The sequence below is a fragment of the Sinohyriopsis cumingii genome, unplaced genomic scaffold, assembly GCF_028554795.1.
Source record: "Sinohyriopsis cumingii isolate HCF-2022 unplaced genomic scaffold, ASM2855479v2 utg001964l, whole genome shotgun sequence".
NCBI classification, from domain to species: domain Eukaryota; kingdom Metazoa; phylum Mollusca; class Bivalvia; order Unionida; family Unionidae; genus Sinohyriopsis; species Sinohyriopsis cumingii.
The window spans coordinates 1-17588 of record NW_028316093.1 but is presented as its reverse complement, the minus strand read 5'-3'; the positions used below and the strand labels follow the sequence as shown (position 1 = coordinate 17588).

General features: G+C 34.0%; 1 protein-coding gene across 1 annotated transcript; it reads right to left on the bottom strand.

The window, feature by feature from the left end:
* Positions 1–301: 301 nt before the first annotated feature.
* On the bottom strand, positions 302–16008 carry LOC149771299 (kinesin-like protein KIF2A). The gene is made up of 7 exons (XM_089948649.1): positions 15877–16008; positions 14975–15042; positions 13475–13601; positions 12050–12151; positions 10898–10970; positions 10230–10292; positions 302–9174 (listed from the first exon to the last, which is right to left on the bottom strand). Exons 1-7 carry the CDS (start codon positions 15877–15879, stop codon positions 9089–9091), a joined length of 522 nt encoding a protein of 173 aa, XP_089804775.1. The 5' UTR covers positions 15880–16008; the 3' UTR covers positions 302–9088.
* Between the last annotated feature and the right edge of the window lie 1580 nt (positions 16009–17588).

The window sequence follows — 17588 nt, the reverse complement described above, 5'->3', positions numbered from 1 at the left end:
AAAACTGATTCCATTTCAGAAAGAATACCTATATCTTTTTCAAACTTTATTTTGATATATTATCAAAATGTCTACTTTATATTTATAAAACAATACAATCTCATTATTTATGTTTATAAATAAGCATATATTGGAGAATTGTTATCCTGTATTTATATAAAAGGTTCACAGACACTGGTGTCAGTACAGATTTCCCTTGTTATAATGTGATTCTGCTCCAATTGATCCAAATTCAACCATTGCATTTGAATTGGTCTATCAAACGTATCGCAATATGGATTAAAAGAAAACAACATGACACTTAGAAATACAATTTTATTCCTTTTATAAAACATTTGACAAACAAAATGCACCAATAGCATGAAGTGAACAAATATATTTTAATTTACATAAACTAAAATTATTACTATAATTTCGACTGGCGGTATATGTTTATCCCCATCCTACCCCGAGAAACATGCAGGCATTCATTGAATTTGGACACAATTTTTGCTGTAACGCGATTCAGTACATAACGTGGTGTGCAGTTATGGAAACGGAGTATTGTTGCAACAAGGGAGAGCTGTATGCTGTGTCTCCAACATATTGTTCACATTGTGAAATTGAACCCATGGAAATGACAGATCATCTATATCATAACAGTGTGTAAAAAGATTTTGATACACGTATTATTTGTATATTTATTCAAACAAATACAGATTATGGAAATATTTCTTCAATAAGTACAAACAGTATATTCAACATTTAACACTGCATTGATTCTTTCTTCTGACCCTGCCTGATTACATGTCAAAGTACAGAACATGTACAGTATGGAGTTTAATATTAACTTACGATATCAGAGAAAAAACTAAATCAAAAATGTAAGGGTGATGGCACAAACTATTAACAACTTCTGCATCCTTGAAAAAAAATATGAAGTAAACAGTAATATAAAATAACAATTTCTCCTCTTCCGAGGGACCTCAGATTCTTATAATAAATTATGTTTATGAAAAATAATGTTAAGCATCAGGGAAAAAAACTATAAAATCAATTGTAAAAACCATATAAAAAGGCTTTGAAAATATCTCTCCTATAATCATTTCATGAAATGGTGAAAAGCTTGCTACTTTTCAAATAAAATAACTATATTTCAATTGTCTTACTTGGTCTTTATAAAGTACATGTATTCTATGTGTGTGTGTGTGTGTGCTTAGGATTTTTAACGTAGCTTTAACAATTTTTCAGTCATATCACTACGCTGTCTGCAGTGTGGCAGTTTATAGTGATGTCCAGCACTGGGGCATCATGCCGCAGACATGTAGCATGATGTCCCACCCAGTTACATTATCCTGACACCAGGCCGACCAGTCCTAACACTAACCTCTTAATGCTGAGCGCCAAGCGAGGCAGCTGTTAAGTACCATTTTTGTAAGTCTTTGGTATGACTCGGCCAAGGATCGAACCCACAACCTCCCGCTTCTGGGACAGACATTCTAACCACTACACCAACGGAGCTGTACATGTATTCTATCAGGTCACATTTGATAATACCAATGGTCAACTCTCATTACAATGACATTCATAACAATGGAAATTCAGGCTGACAGAAAAACAAAAGAAACACATGTATTAATTGTAAATTGTATCTTTATAATGAAATAATTGGTCTCCAAGAATGAGTTATTTACTGTATATATTCATCTGAAATTGGGTCCAACTGCAAACAACAGACCTTGAAAAGCCATCATATAATGCACTTGCAGACAGGAGTTTATGTTTGTTCTACAAATAAATCTTTCCTGTAGGAAAAATATGTACCATATATAATCGCTTATAAGATGATCCAACTGCAAACTGCATAGACCCAGATCTGCCTTCGCATGAGCTGGTACATCATGATCTTTGTTATTCTTAGTTTGACTCAACTTAAAGGTGAGTAAATACTGTAAAAGATTTCAAAAGAAATTGTGATATTAGATACAAAGTATAAATTTATATTTCAGACCCATTCTTCTCATTGATACTTTACTAGTTTTTACAAGGATAAAACAAGGCAGGCAACTCTCTGTACTAAAGGCATGATGTTAACAGCTTATGTGCTATTTTAAAAAAAGGGTGGAAACTAACATGGCCCTTGTAACAAAGAGTCAACTAACTGTTTTAGATGCATATACTTCACTCAATAGCCTCAGATTGGTAGATGGTGACTGTGCAACAAACGTACTACTGTAGCTACTAAAGCAACAGTGCTTTATAGTTGGTCAAAACTGCATCTTCCATGCAAGTGGAGTAGTGATAACAAGATTACTGAAATGGCTATTATGGACCATGTTGGAGGTTCAATGAGTACCATTTTCATTCAGAACTAATTAGATCATATTTTTACAGTGCTTTTTAAAGTAAAAACTCCATGCTGAAACAACCATTCATTCAGGAGGAACAGTCTTTTATAGCCTTTTTTTTTTTTTTAAATGGCCATCAAAGCAGCCATGTTATAGTTAGATTGGCATCATTTACAATATAGGAACAACAATAAATTGCTAGAAAGAAGTATAGAAAAAAATTCCAAAACAACCCATATCGTCCTTTCTAAAGATGATTGCTTTAGAGGACATGTTGGAGGTCACTTCACCATCACGTCTGGTTGATAGACTATAGACTATAGATGGCAGTCAGTATAACTGGTGGAGGAAGAACCCAGGAAAACCCCAGTAAGAACCACCAACCCATGGGAAGCTACAGGCAAGATTTCTCACATACCCACATTGGCCAAGCCAGAGACTAAAACCCATGCTGACAGAGGTGAGATGGCAATGATCATTAAAGGCAAGTGCTTTAGACCACTTGGCCACATGGAGTCCCATCATTTTTAAGAAGGGCTAACTAGAGAATAAGCATCATACTGAAAAACCCCATCATGTTGATACAGCCATCCATTCAAGAGGATTAGTGATCAAAAGATGGCCATCATGCTGGATGTCTGATTGACACAATTTTCATTTACATCCAACTACTCAAGTCTTTTTTAGTGCAAACCCTATATTTCTACAACCATTTGTTCTGAAAAAGCAGAAACAAGACATCAGAGATGGCCTCAGTGGCAGCCATGCTGGAGTACTGAAAGATACCATTTTCATTTAGGACCAATTACGTATTACATGTCTTTTTTTTAGGAAAATACTGAATATATCAATGCTACCATTAATTGTAAAGAAATGGCAACACGATCTTTAAGATGCCTGCTAAGGTGGCCACATTGGATTTCAGATTTGTACCAATGTCTTCTAGGTGCAACTAGACATAAAAAAGTAAATGTGAAAACAAAATATAAACAGTGCAATCCTTTTGGGAGATTCATTAGAAATAAGATTTTAAATATAGCCACAATGGTGACCATATTCAATATCTGAGGGATACAATGTTCATTTTTGACTAACAATACACCAGGACAAATGTCTTAATAAAATCTCATCACAATCATCGTGGTAATTTAAATATAGATAACTTTGTGGTAATGGTTGGACACAGGCTGGATACCAAATGAAAGACATTGTCTCTACATAATAGACTAAAAAGGACACATTTTCCACACAAAAAAAAAAACAAAATAAAAAAACAGGACAATTAACATTAAGTAAAGGAAAGGCATTTAATCATGATGTGACTTGTACTCCTTTGGTTGATGTACTGGCATAATTTTTTTAGAAATCAGTGTGAATCCTACAATTTGATTCCAAGAAAAGATCCTGCAATACATGTATATTATTATCACAGTAATGGGATCTTGATTGCTAGATCACATCGAGTTGTCAGCATCACAAAATCAGGATCATTATGAATCATGAAGCACTGAATCATGATCCAGATTTTTTTTATGCTGACAAGACATAATCTAACGATCATGATCAAGATTCTATAATAATGCTTTTGTATAAATTTTAAGACAAATTAATAAAATTCAACCTTTCTGATAGCATCATAAGTCATAAACTGAATTTAATTTTTTTGAACAGCCATTGAATATCACTTACGAGAATGGTGATTGTGTAACATGGTAGCTCATATTTACTATTATGAGTTATTCAATGCACAAGGGCAGCAGACCCATATACACGATTTACAGCTGCTGTACAGTTGCCAAAATTTGCATCATGGAAGATAACACCAGCTGTATAACTAGGAATGTTGCTATTCAAAGCCCAACTGATAGCTTTTGAACCAGTTCTGGCAGGACATTGTGAGACGCTCCGACAGAACCTTGACATGGGAATTACAGCATTATTTTACAGTTATTTAGTGCAGTATTCAACTAAATCTGGAACTCCAAAAAACAGATTTTGTTCAAGAGAATACTACTCATTTCCATTTGAATGTCAAGTGAAGTCACAACATTATTATTCATGCTTGTTCTGTTTGCAGCCAGAAAACCTTGAGGAAAAAGTAGATTCAGCCTCACTCTGAGTATGGTAATATGGAATCAAAATAACCTTTGTGATTTGACAGTAAACTTCTGGCTCTTTCATGGGTAGAAAATTATTAGGTATATAATAAATAACTATATCCCACTGCTGGATCTGGGATGAAGAAGTGGCCAGATGTGCCCTTCTGCATGTACTAAGAAGCCTCTAATGGAGGCAACCCATTCACTTTGGAATGCAACATGCACTGAAGGTCCAACTCAGAAGGTGTTAAACATTTTAAAGACTGTCAACAAATTCTGACCTTGTATTTTAAGGATTTTAACATTTATTTTGTTCCCTTTTTCTTCATTTTCTATGCCTTTTTGAGGTTGGGTGGGAGGAAGTTTTGCAACATTTATATCTTTTATCTCTTGGTGGACATTGGGTTGGAGGGGCTTGTCTCCTTGCTTTTTTTTTCTTCTTCAAGGTGTTTTAATAACTGTTACTGCTGAATAGTGTTTCCTGGACACTACAGTATAGCGAGGGTTGTGCTGATGTGCCTTTCAACTATAAATGTATGCACTAGTGAAAATATTAAGAGTACTCAGCTAATGTAAAAAGATTAAAATTAAATATCAGCTGGAAAAGAGTCTTCTCTAAAATTGTAGAGTCACTGCTAATGGAAAATCTTAAGCCGCCACAAGAATGGGAAACAATGAAAGTTAATACTGTGAATATGCATATTTTATGTTAGAAATTATTGATACAAATTTTACACAATGTGATGAGTAATCCAACTATCTCCATACAAAATGGCAAGTTGATGACACTAAAACTACTGTTAGTAATAAACTGCATGCATGTGGCTTAAAATCCTCTGGTGCTTATACTGATAATGATATTATTTCACACTAAGACATAATTATGATTTCTACACCTCTCATGCTGACAATGAAAGTATTTCCCACTAAAATCTAATTTTCATTTTCTACAGATCTTAACATTTTCATTAAACTTTAATTTTTATGCTGCCTTATTGGTGCTAACATGGCACCTAAATATTTAGAATGCCCCAATCTTCCAAAAAGTTTTATCGGTAAATAAAACAAAGGACAAGTCCAATTCAAAAGGATAGAAATCCCTTGATGGGACTGATGCTCTACTAATAAAAAAAGAATTTTCTGGAATCTTTAACAAGATAACTGCTTCTTTTATAACTTGAAATGTTTAAATCATCTCTGATATTCTTGACTAATAACAAGATTTTTCAAGACTGTCACTGTAGCAGCCATACTGGATGTCAGATTGGCACAATATATGCTATGACCAGGTAATCATCATACGAAAACATGCTGATATAACTGTGAAATAGTGATATTACTTTCAAAATGGCTTCCACTGCACCCATCTTGGTTGTCAGAGAGGCACCATTTACGGTCAGAACCAAACAGATATCAAAAGTATTTTGGTTTAAACACCATGTCAATATGATTATCCATCCAGGACAAAATAATCATAGTGGCCTCCATACAGAAAGATACAGGTCTCTCTCCTTTAATTTTGAGACATCCACTGTGGACATTGTAGAAATCGCCTCAGTGAATACCAAAACACCTCATATATGAGCTTTTGTACCAGTTAACTGTTTTCAGTTGTTGATGGCAGTGTATCTTATTGTTAATGGGGCACTGGTCCAAAACACGGTCTCAGATAGTTAAACATGTCATGGGCCAATGTAGAATGATATGGTATAATGACCCTTCGATAGTGAAGATGCATGTCGATATGACAATCCATTATGAAGTATCGATAACAAGATTTTCAAGATCGCCACCAAAGTGGAAGTCAGATCAGCACCATTGTCATCATAAGGAGTCCTCTAGTAAAAATCTGATTTGATATTACTTTGCATTCAGGAAGAATTGTGGTAACAAGATTTTCAAGACGACTGCCATATCAGACAAAATGGATATCAGATTGGCACCATTTTCATTCAGTCTTTTAGAAAAAATATCATTCATCATACAGTAATCAAATGGAGAAACTAGATATTTTGGATGTCCAAGCAACACCATTTTCATTTAGGACCAAATGGACCATGGGATGAATGTATGTGTAAAGCTGGTCATTTTAAAGCGAGTTGATTGTAAAGGCAAATGAAAACATTTTAGCTAAAATCCTAATGCAAAGTTTCTATGACAGTGATGCTGACCCAAAAGTGACATGTTGTTGTTGTTATAGGGTTTAATGCCATTTTTCAGCACAAGATAGGCTATACATGGTTGCCAGTATAAATGGTGGAGGAAGAACCTGGGAAAAAACCAGAAACAACCACTGACCGTCGAGAAGCTACTGGCAAGCTTTCTCACGTACCCACACTGGCTGAGCCCAAGACTCGAACCCATGCAGACAGAGGTGAGATGGCAGTGATCCTAACGGAGAGCACTTTAGAGCACTCGGACACTCGTGGCCCCCAGAATAAACTGTATGAGCAAAATTCATGAATGGGTTTAGAAATATATACAAATGAAAAATTTAAACAAAATCTTAAGAAAACTGTTAATGATGGTCAGAAAATTCAGGGATCTATTCCTACTGTACTTGTTTATTAATCCAGGGTTTAGTACATGTTAAAAAATTACTAGTCCACTGGAGATTTTAGATGTCCCCAAAAAGCTAGTACTGTGAAATTTGTGGTATGTTCAGTTCATCTACTTCTCCATCACTGCACAGAAAGCTTTGGCACTTTTCTTTAAAATGGGTGAAGAAAAACAAAATTAACCAGAAGAATGCAAGACATTTATCATTGTGATATTAATTGCAGGCTGACATTAAAACTGGATTGTCAGATTCATGTGAACCACATTTACAATACATAAAACACAGTATCTTGTCTTGCAAGGTTAGCTGTCTGCAATAGTCACTAGTACATCAGATCTTGCATAATCTAGTCCTTGTCATTAAGATGTTTGACCTCCATGTCTAAGTGCAAAAGTGTCCTGATGATCTGGAACACAGCTGGCAACGATAGGAGTTGGAATTTCATTATCACATATTTGGTTTCTTTTGGCATCTGGACTGACTGGATTGAATCCACTTAATTTTTTTTTGTTCTTTGCTTTTTTACCAGTCTGATTGTTTACCTATGAAAAAAATTACACTATTTTACTAGGAGGACAAGACTTAAAGTAAATGTCAAACCCTGAAAGTGAATGTTATGCCTTGCTTCATTAAGCATTCGCCTGACAAAAAGTAGCTCTTGCATTTTTGAAATTGTACACAACATGTTTTCCAAAGACTGGGAAATTATGACTTCATTTTAATCCCTGATGGCTACTGAATATTCTCTGCTAAATTCACTGATACCAACCAGCTAATAATATATCCAAAAATCTTTATTTGCAGAAGAAAATATGACATTATATATATATATATATATATATCACATTTTTCTCTTTGATTCCTGCCTAGTACCCGCTCTATGTCTTTGCGACCTGTCTTTTCTTGATATAAATTTCTACTATTAAAAGCTAATTATACAAGACTAAATCAAAAGGTGTCGCTGACAAGCCAAAAAAGTGTTTAACATCCCAAGATAAACAAATAAGAATGAAAATGTAAACACCTAAGGACCTGTGTCCTTTGGCAACGGCTGTTCCATTTAAATATGCATGGTACTGAATGAAGGCAGGTTGTTTTTATAAATAAAATGTATGCAAGTGTACAGTGATTACTCAAAGAGCTCATACAAAAATGATACATAATTGTAAATTGTATTTAGTAGTGAATATTGCATACCAAAAGTACCTTAACTGGGTCCAAATCATGTTTATTGGAATAGCCCCAAACCAATTTGTTAGGTTGGGTGACAATCCATGGGCAAGAAGAGTCGATAGTAGAATAATCTTTTCAAAACACGTTTTCAAGAAAAAGGCACGCAAAAGACAGATAATGACAGACAATGTGAATGTGCATCTCTCATCTCTCTCCCTCAACCCTAAATATCAATTTCTTGTGGACAATGTAATGAGACGTCTAATGATACAAGCGAGGTGCACTGACTTTAACATCACAACACTATCATTGTCAACATGTGAATAATAGTTTACTTGTATGATAACTTCGGTCTGAAGTTTATACAAAACAAAGGCCAAATTCAGACAGCAACATTTGGTGTACACATTTGAACCATAAGTCCCTCATGGCTAGTAGAACTGATATCACAGATTTATCGTGGAAATATTCCGACTATGGTCATATGGTACATTAGTTATCACAATGATTGCATTGGTACTGATATAGCATGCTCACTAACTAACAAATTAAGCTTGCCAATAATGGCCAAGAGCAAGACATCACAACACTTGCAGTATATCAATAACAGCTGATATTGCTGAATGGTCAGAGGTGCAGAATGATGGGCAGAAGAAATAAAAATCTGGACAACAGCAGGACAAGAATATTCTCTCCATCTCTGATACGTGTTCCTTCCAAACAGAAATGAACATCGATGCCATGCAGTACAGTGAACCATGTCTTCTGAAGTACTGCATGGGAAGTTTGTATTAAGACTTGACATTATTATTAGATGACTTATGGTGGTCATTCTGTACTTGTTCCTACAACACATTTTTGAATCATGGCAGTCAATACTTCCATGGAGATTAATGAATCTGTTCACACATTCGAGAAAGCATAGAGTTCTATTTGTTTGTTGGTTTCCTTATCTTGATGTTTTTGCTGATGTTTTCTTCTTCCTGCATGTCTTTGTGGAATCGAGCCACTTTTTCTGAAATCATAACAATTTTAAATGAAAATGAGATCACAAAACGATATGCATTATGTTGGTCTCATGTCAGTAATTTCTGCAAAGTTTCAAGGAAATGCATCAAATGCAGTGGGATTAGTTGCACACACAAGAATTCTTATATATATATATATATATATATATATATATATATATATATATATAAAAAAACTTTTCACAAAAAAGGGACACAACTCTTGAAAAATTTGTTACCTGTTAAGAGAATGTATACATATCATTCATTTCTGCCAAGTTTCAGGGCAATGTAAAAGAAAATGTGGACTAGCTGCACACACATAAAAACTATCATATGATAACTTAAACAAAAAAAAAGAAATACTTTAGAAAATGTTATCATTATTTTCAAGCCCCCGTCATAAATCTTAAATATATTCTGATCAACTGAAAGGCTGCATTTTGTACTTTTTGAGCAACATATTTTACTCAAAATGTTGAAAAAAAAAGTTATATTTATATTCTACCAACAAATATCTAGCTCTCTGTTCATTGCTTGGCCCCCTTACCCAAGATAGTACCTGTAGCAATTGTGTTTGAAAACAGAGAAATCATGTTTGAAATAAGCTACCCATCATAATACCTGCCAAACATTATCAGCCTAAATGGTCCAGTTTCCCACACAGGTAAAAAAAAGTATATATTCATTTAAACATCATGAGACAGTTAAAATCCCAAATGAGGCGGAGTACTAATCAGTACATCAGCAACTCGACAGGAAGTCCTACTGAAAATATAAGTGGCCCAATGTGGAAGTACAATTCTGAATAAGCTAGAGTTTCTGGCTTTGTTTATAAGAGTTTCTTGATATTCATTGGAGTAAATTGATGTTTAGAAATAAAATGTATCTGTTTTGACTATCAAGAACTTTCAAGGGCTACAGATTATTTTCAAGCACTTTCCAGTATTTTTTAGAAACTCTGTTTAAAGCACTTTTCAAGGTAACCACCAAAATTCAAACACTACTGAAAATTGTAAGAGATTTGGATGTAGGTATGAGGAAGCAGCTGTGGATACTGTACCTCTCAGCGCTGTCAATTCCTGTATCTTCTTAGCTAACAATGCATCCAGCTGCTTTGCATAAGCTGCATGAAAGATGACAGAAAATAATGAATTTTTATACCATTTCTAATACTTCTCCCTCTCTGCATATGGTTTCTCAAATGGGCACAAGAACTATGAAAATATTTTCCACAACTAAATCAATCTTATAAGATATGTATTAATCTTGAATCATTATATTTCAATTGTCTTTAATTTTCTGAACTGAATCGATTTTCTTGCAGATAAATTTGTCGAAAACAAAACTGCTACACATGACTACCTTTTTCATTCACTTAATTAATGTTTACTCGATGTAAAAACTGCTGACCTAGCTTGTTTCACGCTCATGTAAAATTCACACAAACAAAAAATATCCATATCCATCAACCGTATATTAGTTTTGATACATGTATCATGACAGATTCATGTAAAAGTGCTTTTTATTTCATTTCTGCTGAAATAAAACTTAAGTAAATTTGTTACTGTACATTCTAGTTTATAAGTCGAATTCAACTGCAAACTGCAAAGACCAGATCTGTCATTGCATAACATGCTGGCTGATCAGAGTCTATGTTGTTTGTAGTTGGACTTGACCTATAAGAAAAAGAACTGACTGAATGTCTCGGTTAAAGACGAAAACACTTACATTCTGTGTCATAATCCACCTCATCTGTCTGCTTTGCTAACTTCTTGTGTTCTACAAGCCACTTCTGTGTGTCCTGGGAAAAAATGAAACAGTTAAGCAGACTATACAAATTAAAATTACTGATGAGAGGTACTTTAAACTGACATTGTTATCTGAAATCAGCAAACAAAAATTTGTTGTTGTTGTAGATGGGTTTAACGCCATATTTCAGCACAAGATAGGCTATACATGGCGGCCACTATAAATGGCAGTGGAAGAACCAAGGAAAATCCTTGAGAGAACCACCAACCCATGACTGACCCATGAAAAGCTACTGGTAACCTTTCTCACATTAGCCAAACTCAAACAAAAAAATGTACACTGTAACCATCTCAAGAATCAAAATCCAATACCATCTTGTGAAATTTTGTTTAAAACACGTTTCACTTATTTTACTACCTGTATTGTAATGTTATTATAGATGAATACAACAAGATATTAACCTTTTTTAAAATCTGAACCATGGATATGGTCCGTGTTTTGACAGTATTTTATTCTACACTGATTTATAATATTTTATACTGTTTCTTTCAGTGACCAACTTAAATCTATTCCTTGACAGCAACTTTACAACCAGTTATCTACAACTTATGATTTACTGATATTTTTTTTATTTCAGATGGAAAAAATACAGTATTTTCAAGTATTAGGGACTTCTTTCCTCTTATTGTTACACTGAAACACTTGAAATCTTTCTTCACACAAAGACTTCTTTGAGTTGTTTACAGTATTTTGTTTGTATGAGGAAACTACTAAATTTCTTTACCAATACTGCATCAACAGTTATATTAGTGGGGAGTTATAAATCATGTCAATCTATTGAAATACATCTGTTGTTATAATTGATGTGTAGTCATTATAAAAGGTCTAGCTCACCAATTAAAATTGGTACCCCATGAGTTTACACATTCACATTACACAGTGAAATAAAGTTAGGTATAAAACTGAACCTACTGTGAACTTTACCATTTAAATCTACCTACAAAGAAATGAGAGGGAAAACAAACAATAACATTGTTTTGAAAGTAGGTGGAATTCTTTTAAATTCTATTTTACCCTCCTGCCGGTGCCCCTAAAAAAGTGTTGTTCCCTACACAGAGGTTCCAAACTTACCTCAATTAACATTTTATGGTCATCAATGATTTCTTCTTCCATCTCCTGCATGTGATTGACCACCTCATGGAATGTCAGCAGTTCATCTGTAACCTCCTCTTGCTATCAAGGTAAGCATAATGTGTACAAATAAATAAATAAATAAATATATATATATATATATATATATATATATATTGATATTGTCAATTATATTTTGATATCATCAATTATAGATTGATATCATTAAGTACAGACTAATATTCAGGTATAGATTAACATCAAGTATAGATTGATATCATTAATTATATTTTGATATCATCTAGTACTGACTGATATTATCAATTACATTCTGATATCATCCATCAAGTATAGATTAATATCATCATATATATTTTGCTATCAATTATATTTTGATATCAAGTACAGATTGATATCATCAAGTATAGATTGATATAATTAAGTACAGATTGATATCATTAAGTACAGATTGATATCATTAAGCATAGACTGGTTATTCCCTCTTTTAAAATTTCAAGAGCACAGGTGACTTTTTAATGATGCATGTCCTCTTTTCTATATTTCCATATATACTCGCTTACAAGTCAAGTCCAACTGCCAACTGCATATACCAGATCTTAAGTTTTATAACGTGCCAGGAGAGCTGGTTCTTTGTAATTTGTTTAGAGTAATCATCAGAATATTGACCCTGCTTATTATGTGACAATAAATCAGGGTCTATGTTGCTTGCAGTTGATATTGTCTTATAAGCTAGTACATATGGTATATCAAGTGTTAAATTCCAAGGAATTACAGGATAAGAGCAACAAATGTTTCACTAATGCTCAAGCAAGCATGACACAAATTGTCAATGGCTGCATGGAAAGACTACAAGGCATCATGTTACTGGAATGATAAAATCCTATTCATGACAGTTTTTCAAATTAGCCTACAAGTCTCTGAAAAGGCAATGCTCTTTATGTGTCTGAAAAATCTATCTAAATATGGAACTTCATGCAAATCTGTACACCACAAAATACAAGTCAGTGAGATTTAAATCAATTTTAACCATTTAAGCATTCTTGATAATGTCCTTTTTTTAACTATGATGGAAGTGTGTAAGAAACTGGACTAAATTCAAACAAAAACCAGTGTTGATGCCAACAGATGGGCTGATCAGTTGATGAATTGACAAATATCATCAGTTTAAATGCTGCAGTTACTTTGCAATCTGGTCACCAAAACCTGAAAAGGATCACAATTTTGGCTGTTGCTCACTCTTTGATACAGTCATAAACCTAGTAAGTTGACACTGACACTGTCCTCTCCATCTCTCAATGCAACATACATTCATTCATTTCCTTGCTGTATGCATATATCCACACAAAAAATGGTCCTATCAGATTTTTAAAAATAAAAAAAATAGAAGCATTAAGAAGAACTTACATTTTTATTCTTGATGAACTGGAGAGCACTGTTTTGTGGTGACATGGTTCCCATGTTATAATTATCTGGCAAAGCAACTTCTGCTGGTTTTCCCTCCACTGGCCCCCCAGGTCCTAATTCCTTCACCCTAATGGTCAGATCATACATACAGAATTAGAAACCTTATTCTAATGCATTCTGAATGTGTTGCTCATTATGAATGGTTGCGCATGAATGTGTAGTACTCAATATGAATGGCAGTATGTGAATGTAATTCTCAATACAACTGATTGCATGCGAATGTATTGCTGAATATGGTTTCATGTAAAAATTTGTGGCTGTAGAGCAGACAGTAACGAGTCAAAACACCAATCAAAACCATGGTCAACAAGATCATTTTACAATGTGCAACAAATAACTATATTTTTGCATATCAAATTTAGTATTAAAAAAATCACAGAATGCAGATCATAATCTGGTATTTGAAAATCTTAGAAGCTTAATAGTGGTTCAACCACTACAAACATCTGGGTTTTTTTTATTTATTATGCTCCACTTATGCATGGCCATTAAAACCTGATCTGAGTGATCTGCCATTAACATTCTATTAAATTCTTCGACTAAGGGATGTAATCCTTTAAACTGCTTCCACATACATTATACACCGACATACTACACAGAAGATCTTGTTTTGTGTTTAATTGTAAATTTGAAGATCAATATTTAAATTATATGATACTAGATTTGCGCTGGTTAAATACATGCCTCCACTGCAGACGAAAAAAGTCCACATCCACGAAGTTAACAAATTGCACCAAAACATTAAGTACCATATTTACTCACTTATAAGTTGAGCCCAACTGCAAAATGCACAGACCCTGATCTGCCATTGCATTATGTGCTGGTAGATCAGTGTCTATGTTTTTTGCGGTTGGACTTGACTTATCAGTGAGTACAGATTGCTGTAATAACCTGTATATCTAATCAGGTAATGTACGTTGACATATAAACAAGTCTATCAAATCTGAAGTCTACCTAAAGTGGTTTTTGCTTAATCATGATAACAGGATTTTCATTTTTTTAAGAAGTCCACAAATGCTAAAATACAAATAGGTTAACCCGGAAACATTGCTATATTTGCCTTGAAATCCAACTGGGTCATCTAGATATTCATACTTATGCCTGATAATATCGAAATTGGCTAGACTGACTGTTTCTTTGCGCTAATGAGCTTCTTAGATGGATGGACAGGACTAGATCAGGATGCCCCAACTGCAAGCAGCAGGGGCATACAAAATTAACTAAACATTATATTTAATTACACTTGATTAGAACATATGCCAATGTGTCTGTGCAGTATAACAGAAATTTAATAATTAAAATTGAACTTCTCTGTAATACAGGACTAAACAAACACTAAGATTGGCATACAGTTTCAAAAGGCAAATTAAATTCTTTATGGGCAAAAATAATCAACAATTATAAACCTATCTGGACAGCAAAGAACATGAGCTAATATACCTGTCTGCATATCGAAGTGTGTTCAACGTGTGCTCACAGCAACTCATTCCCGGAGAAATCATGGAAATCTGCAGACGAAAATGCCACAAAATACTTTTAAAATCTATTCAGCATGAATTAGTAGTATACACAATCAGCACTGCACACAGAGTGCAAGCGAGAAGGTTTCCTGCAATTTTGTGTCCAATGTTCCCCAAATCTTATAATAATAAATGGTGGTAGATAATGAATGTACACTAAAGTTTAATGAGAGAGCTAGATCTGGAATGGAAAATTCCATTGTGTTGCTCATTTCAGGTTAACCAGATAAAGTTACTGTTTGCATGAGTAACTGGAATACATGTTAAAATTTTACTGCAATAATGTAAGCGTTCAAAGAAAATATCCTAGTCCAGTGCAAAATTGTTAAGGCAATCAAGATTATCTCATTTGTATAGCACTATTAGGACATTATTTAATATTATTTTCATTTGTCCCTCTAACATGGTGTCTCCCTGATTTGGGGGAGGGTGGACAAAGTGTCCCATTCTCTCAGGATCCTATGTGCAACAAGGCATAGTCAAACTACTGCAATTCAAAACTCCCAGGGAATTACCTGGACCTGTTATTCAAGATATGAACAAAGATAAATTTACAACTAGTGAAAAATATATATAAAAAAAAAATGTTGCAAGTGAATGGAGACAAGATTGAGACAAACTTATTCTCTGAGCTTTCAATTTTTATTTTGCATTAAAAATACGATTTTGATACCACCTAATTTAAACAACCGTTACCAAAAGGAAAACAATTTTTTTTTTATTCTGATGCTTGACACCATTTCGCATATACTTATGACATTAAGTGTTAGCTTGAATATTAAAAACAGAATCACTCCTACCTTTCTCGACGATAAGACCTACCATGCAAGTTCTGGAATTGTCCCCAATAAAAGAATCTCTAAGTACTTGTGTCAGTTTGCTGGCTCGGAATGGAAGATGGGCACCCTGTTTACGCCCAAGGGCTCTTATACATTCCTAGCAACAGAAACACAAGGTCAATAGTGTAAATAGATCTTCTTACTGTCTCAAATTAATCAATATATTTGCAGACTAGTATTATTCAGTGTTATGCTTTCTATACAACCATTGTCACCAGCTTCCTGGTTGTGCAAATAGCCCTTCAGCAGCCATGCTCGCTTCAGAAGAAAACTGCCTCTGAAAGGAAATATCTTTTCCAGATAGTTTGTTCATTTCCGAGACAGATTGTCTCCAGCTAGTGTGACATTTGCAAACTGCCAGAAAGAGTTACTCAGTGCCAACTCTGGTTAGTATTAGACCAGGTACATCTCACATTTAAATATCCCAATGAAATGGGAACTACAAAGTCCAAAAATTATTCCACATTTAAATTGCACTTGTTCAAAGAAAGAATTCCCTATTTTTTTTTAAAAATGTTTCTGTGAGCATACAGCAAATACTATGCTGGATATGAAATATGAGAGAAAGAGTACACGACATTTGAAAATTACACACTGTGATAACTCGAGCCTTTAAATCTGTTGATTCCGCCTCATTTGATTTAAAAAGAAATTATTTATTTATTAGAATTGTCTATGGCTAGCACTTTAGTAGTCTCGTTTGTTTTTAAGTAAAGCTATCAATATCTGTGTCAACTATGATTGTCTTTTGAAACAGTGGCTGTGTTAAGACTGTGAATACATTCCAGGGACATAGTACATATGAATTGGCTACAATGAGATCATCTGCTCATGCACAAATGGGACCGCTATGAGGTTCAAAGTTGTCTTAAGTACATAACTACTTAAGCATATGATTATGCTTGTTTGACTACATCAGTCACATTATTGACCCGATTTAAAAATAAATACATCTTTAGGTCTTTTGGTGTCTTAATCATTATCTTTTCTGCACACAGACATACATATGATAGAACCAGGATATCAAACCAGTATATTTACAAATTTGGATCAGCAGATTGGCTACTAAACCATTCTTTTTATTGGCATAAATTTTATGTTTGAAGGGGACTGAAACAAAACAAGTGTGTTTTCTGCCGTAAAATGTATTCTCTTCATACTATAATAAAACAGCAAGTTTTGAACATGAATCAGATTCTACTGCATAAAGTTACAATAATAATTAAAAAACAGGAGTCAGCATATTGACAACTAATGAAAAAGAAAGAGTTGATTATGTTGTGGTTTGCTGTAAAGACGTTTTAAATAAAATCCAAGTTTTTAGTTTGCTTCACAAGATCACTGCCTGGTTACCACTGACAACATCCACTGTCATTTATTAAATTTCATACATTACACACTCTAAATATTTCTTTGATCCAGATTTCCCACTGAATTACCCTGTATTTTGTGAAGACTGGAGAGTGTCCTCTCTGCATTAGTATTTGATTGTGGCAATAACGGGACAACTATACCTAATTACAGTATTTACAATAGGATCTGGTAACTGACCAGTCCACATTGTTCATCAGAAGATTTAAAAATCTCGTGTCTCACATTTTCTTGGTGTCTGAGGTCAAACAATCATGTGGTACAAATAAAGTAAAGAGGGAAAAGGCTGATTATGTTCTTTTTATTTGTCAACTCAAACAGCAA